We start from the raw sequence: 14515 nt of genomic DNA on the forward strand, positions 1-14515 counted from the left end.
TGCTCCACTCTGATTTTTTTTTTTAACTGAGGTAAAATTCCTATAACATAAAATTTACCATTTTAAAGTGAACAATTAGGTGGTATTTAGTACATTCACAGTGTTGTACATCCATCATATTTGTCTAGTTCCATGATATTTTCATTACCCTAAAAGGAAACCCCCTACTCATTAAACAGTCACTCCCATTCTCCCTTTCCCCCAGCCCCAGGCACCACTAATTTGCTTACCTACTGTGTGGATTTACCTATTTTAGATATTTCATTTAAATGAAATCACACTACGTGACTTTTTGCGTCTGGCTTCTTTCACTTAGCATCATGTTTTCAAACATCATGTTTTCAAGGTTCATCTATATTGCAGCATGTATCACTACTTCATTCCTTTTTATGGCTGAGTCTAATGATTTTTGTAAGAGAATGAGAATATGTTTATTTGTTTGGAGTAAGACCTGGAATAGACTAGTGAGAAGGGGTTGGTTTTTGGAGTCATCTGGATTTGCTGGCTGAAGGATCTTTGAAGGTTAACTTTTCAGTGACTGAGGTTTTCTCATGTGTAAGATGGGAATAATAATGCCTTCCTTGTGGTATTGTGGGGATTACCAGTAGTACAGCAGGTAACTCTCCTCACGTCGTGCCGTGCACGTGGTAGGTGCTTACTAAGTTGTTACTGGGGCAGCCACGGAAGACGGGAAGGGCTGCTCCACTTACTCTGCGTAGGTCCCCTCACGAGGGGAGGGAAACAGATGTACCATTATGTGGATTGGGGCCCTAGGGGTGTTAGTGCGCTGTCTTTGCCTGCTGAGCTTTCGAAGGAATGATATTTTCACTTTCCCTGCTACCCTGTTCTCTAGTTTGCTCTCTTGTGGAGGCACTTCCTCATAGATTGGGGGTCAAAGTGTTCATGTCCATTCTTTCCCTAGAAACTCATCTGTTCAAATTTTTCATATTATTTTAAAATTAAACTTTAGAAATCAGTTTATTTTCATATATGTATTTTGGCTAAAAAAATGCATAGAAAGAAATAAACTATTCTAGTTAATCGATGGATTCTGTTCTGTTTAGTAGATGTCTGTTCATATATACTGTATGCTTTTTTTGCTTCCCTACATGCAGAGAGAGAGCCTGGAGTAGTAGAAGGATCCCAGGATTCCATCCCTTACCTGCTGTGTGGCTTTGGGCAGCTTTCTTTAACTTCTCAGAACCTCAGCTCTCTCAACTTTAAATTGTAGTGAAATGAATATCTACTCTCACAGGGTTCTTGTGAAGGGCAAGTGAATTCAGAAGTATGAAAATACTCATAATTTGTGTATCACATACAAAGATCGTTATTATACAGAAAAGAAAAGGCTTCTTCTGTACTCACCAGCTCTTGAGCAGCATGGACACTGCATTTTGTGTTAAGAGTGACATTGTAGGGAAAGAAACAATGAAGCGTCAGGCTGCTTTGGAGTAGATGCTTTCCCAAGCTTCAAGAAAGGTGTCCCTTTTTCTTTTTTATTCTCTTAATCTGAGATATTTTTTAGAAGCAAAATGCTGCCTCTTACCTTAGTAGTTGTCTTTGTATTTCCAAGTCAATTTTCACTGTTCCGTGTGAGGACCCCTAACAGGGATTCTTGATACTCTCAGATTTTGACAATTCTTTTTTTGAATTTTGTTCGGTTTTTTGGAATTTATTCTTTGTTTCAGGGCTTCTAAAGGCGTCGTTCTTTAGGAATTATTAAGAAGTATCTTCAAAGTAATGGGTGAGAAATGTTTCTTCCTAAGTTTGGAATTAATTTTGCCCCTAAATGGATTGACTTTCAAAGCTGGATATGCTTTTTTTTTTTTGTTAGATGTTAGATTATAACCTACCTACCCTCTGTCAGTTAATCAAAGTAAAAGCCATGCCTGTTAGATTGTCTTTGGTGTCTATTCAATTCTCATATTTTTTCTTTTGATCTAATGATAGGATATGAATTATATTAATAGGTTTCCTAATACTAAGCCTTTCGTTCATTCCTTAAATCAACTCTGCTGGTCAGAGTGCATTTTTAATATACCGTTGTTCTCTGATACTCATGTTATTAACATTTTCTCTGACTCTGTTTGTAAGGAGAGGGGTTTAATAAATTGGAAACTTTCTATCTTCTCCTGCTGGTCCTTTCTTTTCCTTCTCCTCCTCCATTTATTTAGGTCTTCTTTAATTTCTTTCAACAAAATCTTATCGTTTTCAGAGTTTAAGTTTTGTACTACTTTTGTTAAATTTATTCCCAAATATTTTTTTCCTTTTAATGTTAACATAAGTTGAATTGTTTTCTGAATTTCATTTTCAGTTTTCTTGTTATTCTACAGAAATAAAATTGGATTTTTATAAGTTAATCTTGTTATCCTGTAACCTTGCTGAACTCATTTCGTAGTTCTAACCGTTCTTTCGTGGATTACTTAGTTTCTTCTTTGTACAAGATCAAGTCATCTGCAAATAGAGATAGTTTTACATCTTCCTTTAATCTGGCTGCCTTTTATTACATTTGCTTGCCTAATTTTCCTGGCCAGAACCTCCAGTTGAATAGAAGTGGTGAGAGCAGACATGCTGTCTCTCATTCCTGATCTTAGGGAAAAGGCATTCAGTCTTTTTGTCATTAAGTATGATGCTAGCCATGGTGTTTAATAGATTCCTTTTCTCATGTTGAAGAAGTCCCCTTCTGTTCCTAGTTTGTTGAATGTTCTTAGCATAAAGCAGTGTTGGATTTTGTCAGATGCTTTCTTTGCATCTTGAGATTGACATTGTGGCTTTGTTTTACTCTGTTGATACGATGTATTATATTAATTGGTTTTGGATGTTAAACCAGCCCCGTATAGGATAAATTCCACTTGTTCATGGTGTGTAATTTTATATTGCTGGATTTGATTTGCTGGGGGTTTTTTTGAGGATTTTTGTGTCTATATTCATAAGAGATGTTGGTCTGCAGTTTTCTTTTTTGTGTGTGTGTGATGTCTAGTTTTGGTGTCAGGAAAATTTTGGCCTTATAAAATGCGTTGGGAAGTGTTCCCTCTTGTAATTTGTGGGAAAATTTTGAAGATTAGTATTAGTTCTTTAAATGTTTGGTATAATTTACCAATGAAGCCATCTGATCCTGGCCTTTTCTTTGTGAGAAGTGTTTTGATCACTAATTCAATCTTTTCATTTTTTATAGTTCTGTTGATATTTTCTGTTCCTCCCTGCATCAGTTTTGGTAATAGGTGTCTTTCTAGGAATTTGTCTGTGTCATCCATGTTGTCCAGTTTGTTGGCGTACAGTTGTTCGTAGCATTGCCTTATAATCCTTTTTATTTCTGTAAATGCAGTAGAATTTTTCCTCTTTTATTCCTGATATTAGTAATATAATATGAATCTTCTCTCTTTTTATTTTACTCTGTCAAACAAAATATGAACCAGTGTTTGATTCCACTTTCTTTTTTTTTTTTTTAAATTAATTAATTAATTAATTAATTTATGGTTGTATTGGGTCTTCATTTCTGTGCGAGGGCTTTCTCTAGTTGTGGCAGGCGGGGGCCACTCTTCATCGCGGTGCGCGGGCCTCTCATTATCGCGGCCTCTCTTGTTGCGGAGCACAGGCTCCAGACGCGCAAGCTCAGTAATTGTGGCTCACGGGCGCAGTTGCTCCGCGGCATGTGGGATCCTCCCAGACCAGGGCTCGAACCCGTGTCCCCTGCATTGGCAGGCAGATTCTCAACCACTGCGCCACCAGGGAAGCCCTGATTCCACTTTCTTGATGAGTGTAGTGAGCATTCTCAGGATTGGAGTGGCAAGCTGATCTTTGATGACTTATTTTTCTCAAGTCCCAGATGCCCTGGGACTTAGCAGAAATTACTTGAATCTGTTTTGTTACTTTCCTGGCTTTCTGGCCTGATATGTGTTTTTTACCATCTTTATATAGCCTTGGTCTTTTCAGTGCTCGTTGGTCCTGTTTTGCTATCTTTTTTTTTTTTATTATTTTTTTAATTTTTTTTAACTTTTTTTTTATGCTATCTTTTTTGTTTAATGGCTTTGTATGTCTTTAACTTTATATATAGTGGAAATATCCATATAGACAAAATAGGGCCTTAATTCGTGACCTTAGATTTGATCAAAATGATTTAACCACAGTCTGTACTGCATATTTTCTCACCTGCTGCTACTACAGGCAGTTTTTTTCTCGTATCTTCTGCCGAGTATATTGAGTACTTCTTAAGGTATACATTATTGGGAATAAGAAGGAAGTGAATTTGACTCAAAAAAGTAAGTGTTGCTACTAACAGCTATATATAACAGTGTCTGGGAAGATAGAAACAGGACCTCTTCTCTTCAAGGCAGAGATACTAAAAGATACTAAACTTTTTAGGGTCCCTCTCCTAATAGGAGGTACATTAGTACGTAGGAGACATATTAATTCATTACATACAGTGGATGCTAGGTAGCAGATGCCTTTCGGCTGGCATTAGGATTTAATTTTCTCTTTGAACTCTGGTTGAGAAGGACTGGGAGGGTTCTGTGCTGCCACAGTTTGATTTGGTGCTGCAAGGCAGAGGCTAAAGTGGGGCTCATGGCACTGGTGAAAGGAGGTTGAAGAAAGCGTTTCCCAGCTGATGCATAGAGCTCTCTGTGGCCCATTGTGAGAAGCTGCTGTCTCTAGGGAGGCTTCATGACCAACAACTGAACAAACCTCGCATCAGCTTAGTGACTGAGTCTGTGATAACCTGTGTTGCGATAGGGCAGGAAACCCAAACTGGGGCCCAGGGAATCAGATTGACTGGATAAGGAGGGATGAGCACAGGAGGAAGGAGAAGGAAAATACCTTCCTCAAAATGAGCCTGTAAATGAAAATGCTAAAATAAATGCTAAGAAGACAGCCAATAAAAATAGGAATTGGGATATCAATTTATTCCAGGTGAAATTAGAATAAGTAAAAGGGCAGTCTGGATAAAACTTTGAAACAAGTATTTTCAGTAGGATAAGTGAAGTAATAGTTTTCTTAAAAAGAACAGAGAATTGTGGGGAAAAAACAGGCCAAAAAATAGACTAGGTAGATATGAAAAAGAACCAATTAGAAATCCTGGAAATTAAAAAAAAATGATATAAGAATGTAAATCAGAATAAAACTCAGACTGTCCCAGTTCAAGGGAAAATTAGGGAATTTGAAAAGAATACTGAGTAATCCCACCAAAAACACAGAGATAGAGATAGATAATTATCTAAGAGTAAGAGACATGGAGGATAGATTGAAAGCTTTCACCACATATCTGATAGGAGTTTTAGGTAGTCGTCATGAATGTTGAGATACATAAAACTTTAGTCAGTGTTAGTTCAACTGATGGGACCACACAGAAGAGGCGAATTAAATTCTTAGCAGATTTGGATTAGAATTTCAACAAAGTTTGAAAGAGTTGAGACAGACTTACTGAGGATTTTTGAGAACTGAATCTTGGGAGACTTTGATAGGCATAAGAAGCAAATGACAAGGACCACAAGTGGGGAGGAAGCCTCTTTAGGCTTTGAAATAGCTGTCAGTGGAAACTAATTTCGACACACTTTGCTTTTTTACTTGGGCTATGGCATGGAATGTAAATTGTTGTTTGGTAGCACCTTCTTTTGAAATGTTTGGTCAGCGTGTGTTTCTATACTGGTTTCTATACAGCTTTTGTGTTTTTCTCTTAAAATTCCAAATCTACTCTTAACTGTGAAATTTTAAATTATTTCCTTAAGTGATATGAAGAGTGACTTCATTTCAAAAATTAACTTTGGAAGCCTAAGAAGAGTGAATTTGTATAGCATTTAACTTAAGATAACATCCACTCAAAAGATGACCTTTCTGAGTTTCCGGGAGAGTAAGATTTTCAGCAGGAGTGGAAACTTGAATAGAATGATACCCTAGAGCCAAACAGGCATCTAGTGTATTTTAGTATACTACTGACACTAAATTTTAGGATTTAGTGTAAGATCAATTCTTGAATCCTACCCAAAGAGTATCAGTTATTAACATAACCAAAAAAAAACTTAAAAAAAAAATTTGTCTCATCTGTAAGGTGGCCTCTAATGTAGGACCAGATGAAGAGTTAGTGAAGGCTCTAGTCGTTATCCAGAACTCTAGAGCACTGAGATGAAAAGTGTCAGTTTTTAAACTTTTGCAGACATTTATTTTATGACATAATTCTTTATTATATATTATATAATAACATACATTAACTGCTAAGTTAATGTTTCAGAACTTTTGTTTTTTAAAGTTTTTATTTTGAAATAATCGGATTCATGGGAGGTTAAAAAATTTCTTTTTAGGGAGGCTCTGTGTACCCTTTATCCAGTTTCTCCCAAAGGTAACATCTTATATAACTATAGTACACTATCAAAACAAGGAAATTGACATTGGTAACCTCTGTGACATCCACAGAGCTTATTCAGATTTCACCTGTTTTATGTGTGTATGTGTGTGTGTGTGTGTGTGTGTGTAGCTTTATGCAGTTTTATCACATATGTATGTTTGTGTAACCCCCACCATGAAAAAGTTCATTTTAATTATAATTTCTTATACATCTAATTCATGATAACTAGTATTTTGGTGTATAGTATACAGTTTCTGAAAGAAAATTGAAGCTCAGAAGAGAATATATATCAAAAGAGCTAGTATAATAGAATTTATCCTTAAAACTTACTATAAATTTGTTTCAAAAGTTTCTTCTGTATGTATTGGAGAAAACTGTATTTGTATATAAGTAGAAATAAATGATTATTTAAAGTTTTATGTGTTTATACTCCCCATAAATTTCCATGCTGTCTTTTTGAATATATAAAAATGAGTGGCTCAATATTTGTTATACTAAGGCTTTGTGTTCTTTACCATGTATCGTTCTTACTGGTATAGGCTCTCATACTGAATTGCCAGATGTGCTGTGTGCTGTGGTGCCTGTTGCATATATCATTTGTATGCCAATAAGCAAGTTGGTTAAAGTTGAGTTTTGAGATCCAAAACAGCTCACCTCATCTCCCTTCCTGACCTTTCCCAGCAACTTACTGTTTCTATGGGTGGAGTGATGGGTGGCAGCAGTGGTGGTAGCACAAGGCCATTATAGCGTTGTGTGTGCTGTGCGGTGAGAACACGTTGCAACATGCCCTTATGATTTGTCTTTCATCCTTTGTTTTATTTTTATACCTCTGCTCATTGCACTGAATGAGACAGCTCCTAGCCGGGATGATAGCAGAGCCTGCTTTTCTCTCTGAGTATACTATCTTTGCTTTGGATTCCTCCAAGCAGCCTAAAACCCAGACTGACGGTGTGGTGAGTCCTTCCACCGCTTTCTGCATTCCCTTTGTGGGGAAGCAAAGTAATTTGGTAATTCTAGAAGCAGATCTCACGTTGCTTGTCACTTACCATCTCTCAAAGCATCTTCAGTGCCCTGTTGCTAACCTCGCTCTAAAAAATCAGAGAGTAAATTGCTGAATTCTGATGGCTGGTGTGTTTTTTGCTAGCTTTTTAACAGCAACAAAATAACACTGTTTTCATTAATGTAGTGAAGAATACTTTCACTTGGTCTAAACGCTTAAGTTTTCTCCCTAGGGAATGTTTGCTCATTAACTAAAAGAGGTATGCATTGCTAGGAATCTGTTGGTAGGAGGCCAAGAATATTTTGAGATGTGACTCACATTTTTAGGAAAGAAAAATGCATTGTATGTAAATCCATAATTAAACAACATTGAGTAGGCAGGTGGAGTCTACTGTAACAAGTAATTGCATCTTATTTTGGGAGAGTACCAGTTTTCTGTGTATTCAACATTTGAAAGGAAAAAGTTACCTCTTTATTTTTCAACTGACTGAATTCATACAATTTTGAATCTTGTATATATTGATAATTTCACTTGGGGAAAGTAGACTTTCTTCATAAAGTATCTAAGTTCTTAATTTAGCAAATTAAAACTTAGAGATGTTTGATTGCTTAGTAAGGATAGCTTTTGTTGTTAGAATGGACACCGACTGAACTGGGATTGAGGTTTTTTTAAGCAGTGAGAATTGGTTTAATTTATTAAGTGGCTGGTAATGGAGTTAGAACATTTCTGTATTTATCCATGCAGCCAGTAAAGACTTGGTCTGCATATGGCCAGTAGCAATCTTATATTACATTCTAAACTTGGTTTTAGAAACGGAGGCAGCTCAGAGTTCTCATAATGCCTTAGCTTGGTTCTCAGGTATAATGGTCTCTGCTTGGTTCTGGCTACAAGTAACACCTCACTGTTTTCAGTACTGGTTTGAGAGGGAGACAGGAGTCCCAGTTAGAAATAACTTACCAACTTATTTTAAAAACATAAAAGGATATTACACTTCATGTAGTAGTAATAGAACCTTAAAAAACAACAACAAAAAAGAGCTTCTCCTAGGCCCACTTCCATTAGAACATAAAATGATTTGTATTGAGTGCCTATCCTATTGTGAAAAATGCTAATAATTTTAAAATGGAGGCTTTAGAACTATTTAAAATAATTTAAGTAGGCTGAAAGTCTACGTTAATCTTATTTAAATTTTGTTTTGTTCAGATAAAAACTTATTTCTCCTCACATAAAACCATAGCATAACCTATAGTAGAATAAAAATTTAGTGAGCGTCTAATTCATTATTTTATTTCACCAACTGCTGACTTTTCCTTAATTCAGTTTTTTGAAAAATGCATCTCTTTACCCCAAATTCTAAAAGTTGCTGTATCCTTAGTGCTCGGTAGTCAAAAGTAGTTGTTGAAAGATTGAACAAAACTTAATTGAAGGGAATTCCCTGGCCGTCCAGTGGTTAGGGCTCAGCGCTTTCACTGCTGTGGGCCCGGGGTTCGGTCCCTGGTCGGGGAACTAAGATCACGTGAGCCACGCAGTGCGGCTGAAAATTAAAAACAAACAAACAAAAAACAAAAAAACAACACACATACACAAAACACCATAATTGAAGACAAACCTGGCAGGGAACCTGTGTGTGCTTTTCAGTTAAATGCACTTTAGAAATGTTTTCCTGTTATCTAAGAATTGCCTCCAGGAGAAAGTGTTGGTGACTGAATAGTGACATGTGTTGAGCTAGTTCTTTAGGCTTCTTTCTTGGGGGAGGCCTTCAGAAGTCTCCTTACACTGAAGGAAGTAACTGTATAAAGATTTAACAAGCAATTACTGAGCCTCTACTACAGTCAGGCAAAATGTAGGGTTCCTGCCCTCTGAGCGTTTATAGTTTAGTATGGAGACAAAGATGTCAGAATACACTTAACAATGCAAAGGAATTAAGTCTTCGTAGAACAAAATACAGGCATAGGAAATGTGTTAGCCCCTCAGGCCAGCCATATGAAGCTTCACAAAATAAGGGGCATTTGAAAGTTGAAAGACAAATAAGAATTTGCTGGGCAGAAATGGAGAAGGCATTACAGGTAGTGATAAAATCTCTAATTTTGTTTCTAGAGATTCCTAACTTAGATTTACATGGTAACAGAGGCCAATACTTTCCTTAGCTGTCTTGCATTTATTTAGATATATAGTATAACAAGTAAATTGAAATATAGATGCAGAGATGAAAAGTTTTTAAATGTTATGCTGTTTGTTTGGTAGGGTGATATTTCAGACAATTGTAGAATAGCTTTTTTTGTATGGACCACAATCATGTGTCAAGTAATTTACTTAAAATAGAATATGGACTCTCTTGCCACTCTTCTTCCTGACCTAAATATTTTATGGAGCCCTTTCATTTGCTTTCTCCATAATTTAACAGTAACTTACTTTTCGGTATACTGCCTGGCAGAGAGACTTGCTGATTTCTCTGAAGTATGTTTTTTATTTTATAGTGTGTAGTGTAGGATATTTTTAGGGCTGGAAAGCATTAATTATGATGCTACACAAATAATATGCCATGTATACGACTTCTAATTCTTTGAAATGGCAGACAGCAGGAAGATAAAAGTTAATTCCTATGTTCCCCCAACCGTTCTCCCCTATGTAACTTTAAGGAAGTGTCTTGGACTGATAAAATTTGATAACTCTTTTTATGTCAGAGGGAGAAGGTATTTAAACTTTTATGAGGAAAAAATTCAAATGTATTGCAAGAGTGAAAATAGTAATGAGTCACATAAGATTTCTTCCCCCTTCCCCAGTATCCATTATCCATTATACAATTAATGAGTCATGGCCGTCTTATTACCATCCCCTCATACCTCCCTAACCACACCACTCCCACCCTCCCCACACATGCAGATACCCTCTGCCCATTCCCGTGGGATTATTTGAAGCAAATTTCAGATATCTTATCTAAATATTTTGGTATATATTTCTAAAAGATAAAGACTAAAAGTATATAACCACAATACATTTATCACACCTAAAATTATTTCCTAGTATCAAATACCTAATGAGAGTTCAAAAATTTGAGAACACTTTTGCAAAGCTGAGTGCCTTCTCCACTTGTATTTAAGAATAAGAAGAGTCATATATTTGACCCTTTCTTGGTTAGCCCTAGAGTTGTAGGGGAAATGTATTTTCAAGTTACTGAAACATAGTGGCTAGTATTTGGTTGAATGCTTTTGTTTAAAACATGGAAGTTATTTTATCATGAGCTGCTTCTATAGCTTTAATTTTAGACACTTAGTGTATTATGAATGCAATGTAGAATTTTGAATCTCGAAGAATATCATCCATTATGGAACTCACGCCGGTATGATGTAATCAGTAGAATGTTGTGTAACTTGGAGCATTTGTCATACCAACAAAACAAAACAAAAAGCTTTCATATGTGGAAGAAATTATTTTTAATTATAAGTTTTTCTGAAAATTGTCATAACAATTTCATTTAGACTGCTGGCTTCAAATGAATGAGGCATTTCCATTTCTTGTTACCAAGATATTTTTCAGAGCTTAGCCCAAATAACTTTAAATATTATTTTACTGTAAGGAACAATTGACGTTACTTTTTCTGGATAGTTTTCTACTTGAATGAGTTTTGCTAATTGAATCCCTGATGTTAACTTCATATTGAGGGAAAAAACTGGGGAGATTGGAATGGGGAGAGGTATGTGATTAGCTTGAAATAAATTTGGCTGCATACTAGTCTTTGCTATTTAGTTACAGATATTATAGCAAAATGAACTTTCTAAAATACTTACCATACTAGTTTTGCCTTGCATGAAAAATTCTAATAAGTGAACAATTACTAATTTTGTTTAACAGATAAATGTATCTAATAGGTTTTGGTACTTGACCTTTCTTTGTTCTTAACAGTTTTAAACTTTTAGTTTTCTGATCCTTTCTTTACAATGTTTCTTTCTTTTTCTTAGAATGCATCTATCCAAGCCATGAAATCTCCCGACAGTGTTAATGGAAGTGAACCCACAACTCCTCAGGTCTGTTATTAATGTTATTTAAAAGAAAGAGCAAGTCATTTCAGGATGTCAGTCAATCTGTATTATTAGCATTTGACTTTACATTGAAACAGTGATGTCTGAACATTGATACAATGTCTATGGTAAATCCAGATTTGTTGGTGGTTTCTTGGAAAAAGTTTAAAATGAAAGCAATACAGGTATATATATACCAGTCATGTAAGATTCCATTATTACTCATTTAAAAAACTAATGGCACTGAAGAGAAAACTTCGGGAAAAAAGACTCTGATTTTATAGTAAAAGATTATGGAGTAAGTCATATTGAAAGACATGTTGAGTTACATATTCTAGAAGGGAGACGTGAAGAAAATGGGATTTCTTTTAAAGTTTGTTCTAATGCAGAATATCTTACTACCAGAGAATTTAGTTTATCTTTGATTTTAAAAAGTTATTTGGAGAGTGGGGCTCATGTAACATTCTTTTGACTCCTTCCAAAAAAGAAAGAAAGAATTTTTTTAATTCATTAAAAAAAATCTTAATGCTAGCAGTGTCTGAGATGAACATTTATTTTCTTTGGCTTTAGTGATTATTATTATCATTAACCTGGCTGTTCTCAACAGTCTCTGTGTAGAGCAATAACATTTCTGATTCTGTGAACCTGGAGCAGGAACATAGGCAATTTCTGAACTAACTCATGTAGATTAAACATTCTAAAGTATTGTCTAGCTTTCCATACTCCATGCACAGGTTACCTGTGAGCTGAGAGTCTCATTCTTTTCAGGGAGGCCGGTCAGGTTCTGGGCATAGTCCACGACGTCCCTGGGCCTTGAGCAGCATCCCCTAAGTCCTCTACAAATAAATCATTTTCTATTAGTGCCTTGAGGTAGGGGTAAAATATTGGGAGGCATCAATTTAAATGGTACTGGACAGATCCAGTGATCTTGAAGGAATATTAATTAGATAACCAGCTTTATGATCAAATTCAGGAGAGATTTAAGTTTAATTAAGGTGAAGAATGAACATGGGTGACATTCAGGAAGTTAATTGTGTTTATTGAGTTTACTGTGTGTCAGGCATTGTTAAGCATTTTATGTATATGATCTCATTTAATTCTCATAACAAGGAGACACCTTCACTCAGAGTCTGTTTACTTTTATACAAATTTCTGACAAGTTGGTTGTTGGTTGTTGTTAGCAAATTAGGAACGGTGGGTATCCCCAAAGCGGGTAGAATGCTTACTGTGGTTGGGCAGCAGGAAATCAGAGTTGATACCAAGGGAGAAGAGATGGTGAAAAGCAAGCCCAAGAGTTTATAAAGTGTAGCTGCCCGTGACCCCCTTACTACTGGGTAGAACATCCTCTGTAAACCAATAGATTTTGGCACACAGTGTAATGATTGTGGCGGGGGTGTCATTAAAAAGGGTTACTCACTGTCCTTATTTAAGAAGGCAGAAAAGTGCAGTATACCTATCTCAGAAAAATTTCTGTTAAATAGTTAACTCTTAAATTGTTTAATGCAGTACACAAAATTCAGCTAATCAAAATGATTCTTCATTCATTTCCAAAGGAATGCAGGTAGTTGACATTTTACCTCAAACAGACTCATAAAACTCAGATATTTGAAAATAGTGTATGCCACCATGTAATAGAGAAAAATATATTTTGCAAAACAGGTATGTATGAGCACTCATCCTTATCTGAGAAGCTGTGAAATAGTTTTATTGGATCATAGTTTTAGTGTTTTAGCAGTTTAGGATGAATCTAGGATCTAGTATTACCCTCTTATTGTGTAGATGAGCTATCAGGCATGAAACTTTAAATTATTTGCCCAAACACCAGTGGCTAGTTATTGATAGTGGGGTTATCATAGATAGACAAAAACATCAGTCTACCCCGCTGTAATTTTTTGCCATGTATTGCCTCATTTAAGTTTATACGCTGTTAAAACAAAATGAGAGCAAACTAGTGGTTGCAGGAGCTGAGGAGGGTGGGGAGGATGGCGAAATAGGTGAAGGGAATTGAGAGGCACAAACTTCCAGCTATAAAATAAATAAGTTACAGGGATGTAATGTACAGCACAGGGAATATAGTCAGTAATATTGTAATAACTTTGGTGTGTAATCTATAAAAATATCGAATTACTCTGTTTTATGCCTGAAATGAACATAACATTGTAAGTCAACTATACTTCAGCAAAAACAATAAAAAATAACAACTGAATTTTGTTAAATTGAATAGAGCAAATCATAGGGATTTAAATGACCATTCTCATATGCTATTATTTTTTTTAACTATAGGAAAAAGTCTGGTTTTGGAAATCATTTATGATTTTTTTTTAAAAGCAAGTCAACCTCTGTCAATTTTTAAAATTTTTTTTAATTTTATGTATTTATTTAAATTTTGGCTGCTTCAGGTCTTAGTTGTGGCACGCAGGCTTCTCTCTAGTTGTGGCGTGTGGGTTTTTTCTCTCTCTAGTTGTGGCACGTGGGCTCTGTAGTTTGCGGCACATGGGCTGTCTCCTTGAGGCACACGAGCTCGGTAGTTGCCCCGCAGCATGTGGGATCTTAGTTCCCCGACCAGGGATCCAACCTGCATCTCCTGCATTGGGAGGCGGATTCTTTACCGCTGGACCCCCAGGGAAGTCCCTATGAATTTTTTAAAAAAGAGAAATTATAGTAGTATAATTAAATTTTGAAATTTCTGTTGCCGTTTTTTGAATACTGCTTTTAACTTTAATTTTATTTTCAACAGTTTGTTATGAAAAATTTCAATCATACAGAAAAGTTGAAAGAACTTTATAAAGTGAACATCTGTATACCTACCACCTAGATTCTATCATTGATATTTTACTTTTCTTTTTTTTTTGGGCTGCACTGCACGGCACGTGGAACTTCCCTGACCAGGGATTGAACCCATGCCCCCTGCAGTGGAAGCGCAGAGTCTTAACCACTGGACCACCAGGGAAGTCCTGTACTTTTTTTTTTTAAATCACAAATCTGTCCGTATATTCATTCCTCTATTCGTCCCTCAATCGATTTTATTTTTTTGATGCCTTTCAGAGTAAGTCACAGGCCACAGTACTAATGTTTTAGTATGTATATCATTATCTAGAGTTCAGTGTTTGTAATTTCTAGTTTGAAGTGAATTTTATATAAAATGAAATATACAAACCT

At 35.8% G+C, this 14515-nt stretch overlaps 1 protein-coding gene across 3 annotated transcripts in view; it reads left to right on the forward strand.

The window, feature by feature from the left end:
* The window catches only part of GOLGA4 (golgin A4), a 112904-nt gene that overhangs the window by 19297 nt on the left and 79092 nt on the right, over positions 1-14515 (forward strand). For 2 of the 3 annotated variants that reach the window (XM_036869834.1, XM_036869835.1), the window contains exons 3-4: positions 7192-7290; positions 11297-11362. In XM_036869834.1, the coding sequence (XP_036725729.1) occupies positions 7192-7290; positions 11297-11362 (165 nt within the window). The remainder of the gene's footprint in view (positions 1-7191; positions 7291-11296; positions 11363-14515) is intronic. The other variant, XM_036869836.1, reaches the window with a different exon arrangement.

This window comes from Balaenoptera musculus, chromosome 11 (genome assembly GCF_009873245.2).
Source record: "Balaenoptera musculus isolate JJ_BM4_2016_0621 chromosome 11, mBalMus1.pri.v3, whole genome shotgun sequence".
Lineage (NCBI taxonomy): Eukaryota > Metazoa > Chordata > Mammalia > Artiodactyla > Balaenopteridae > Balaenoptera > Balaenoptera musculus.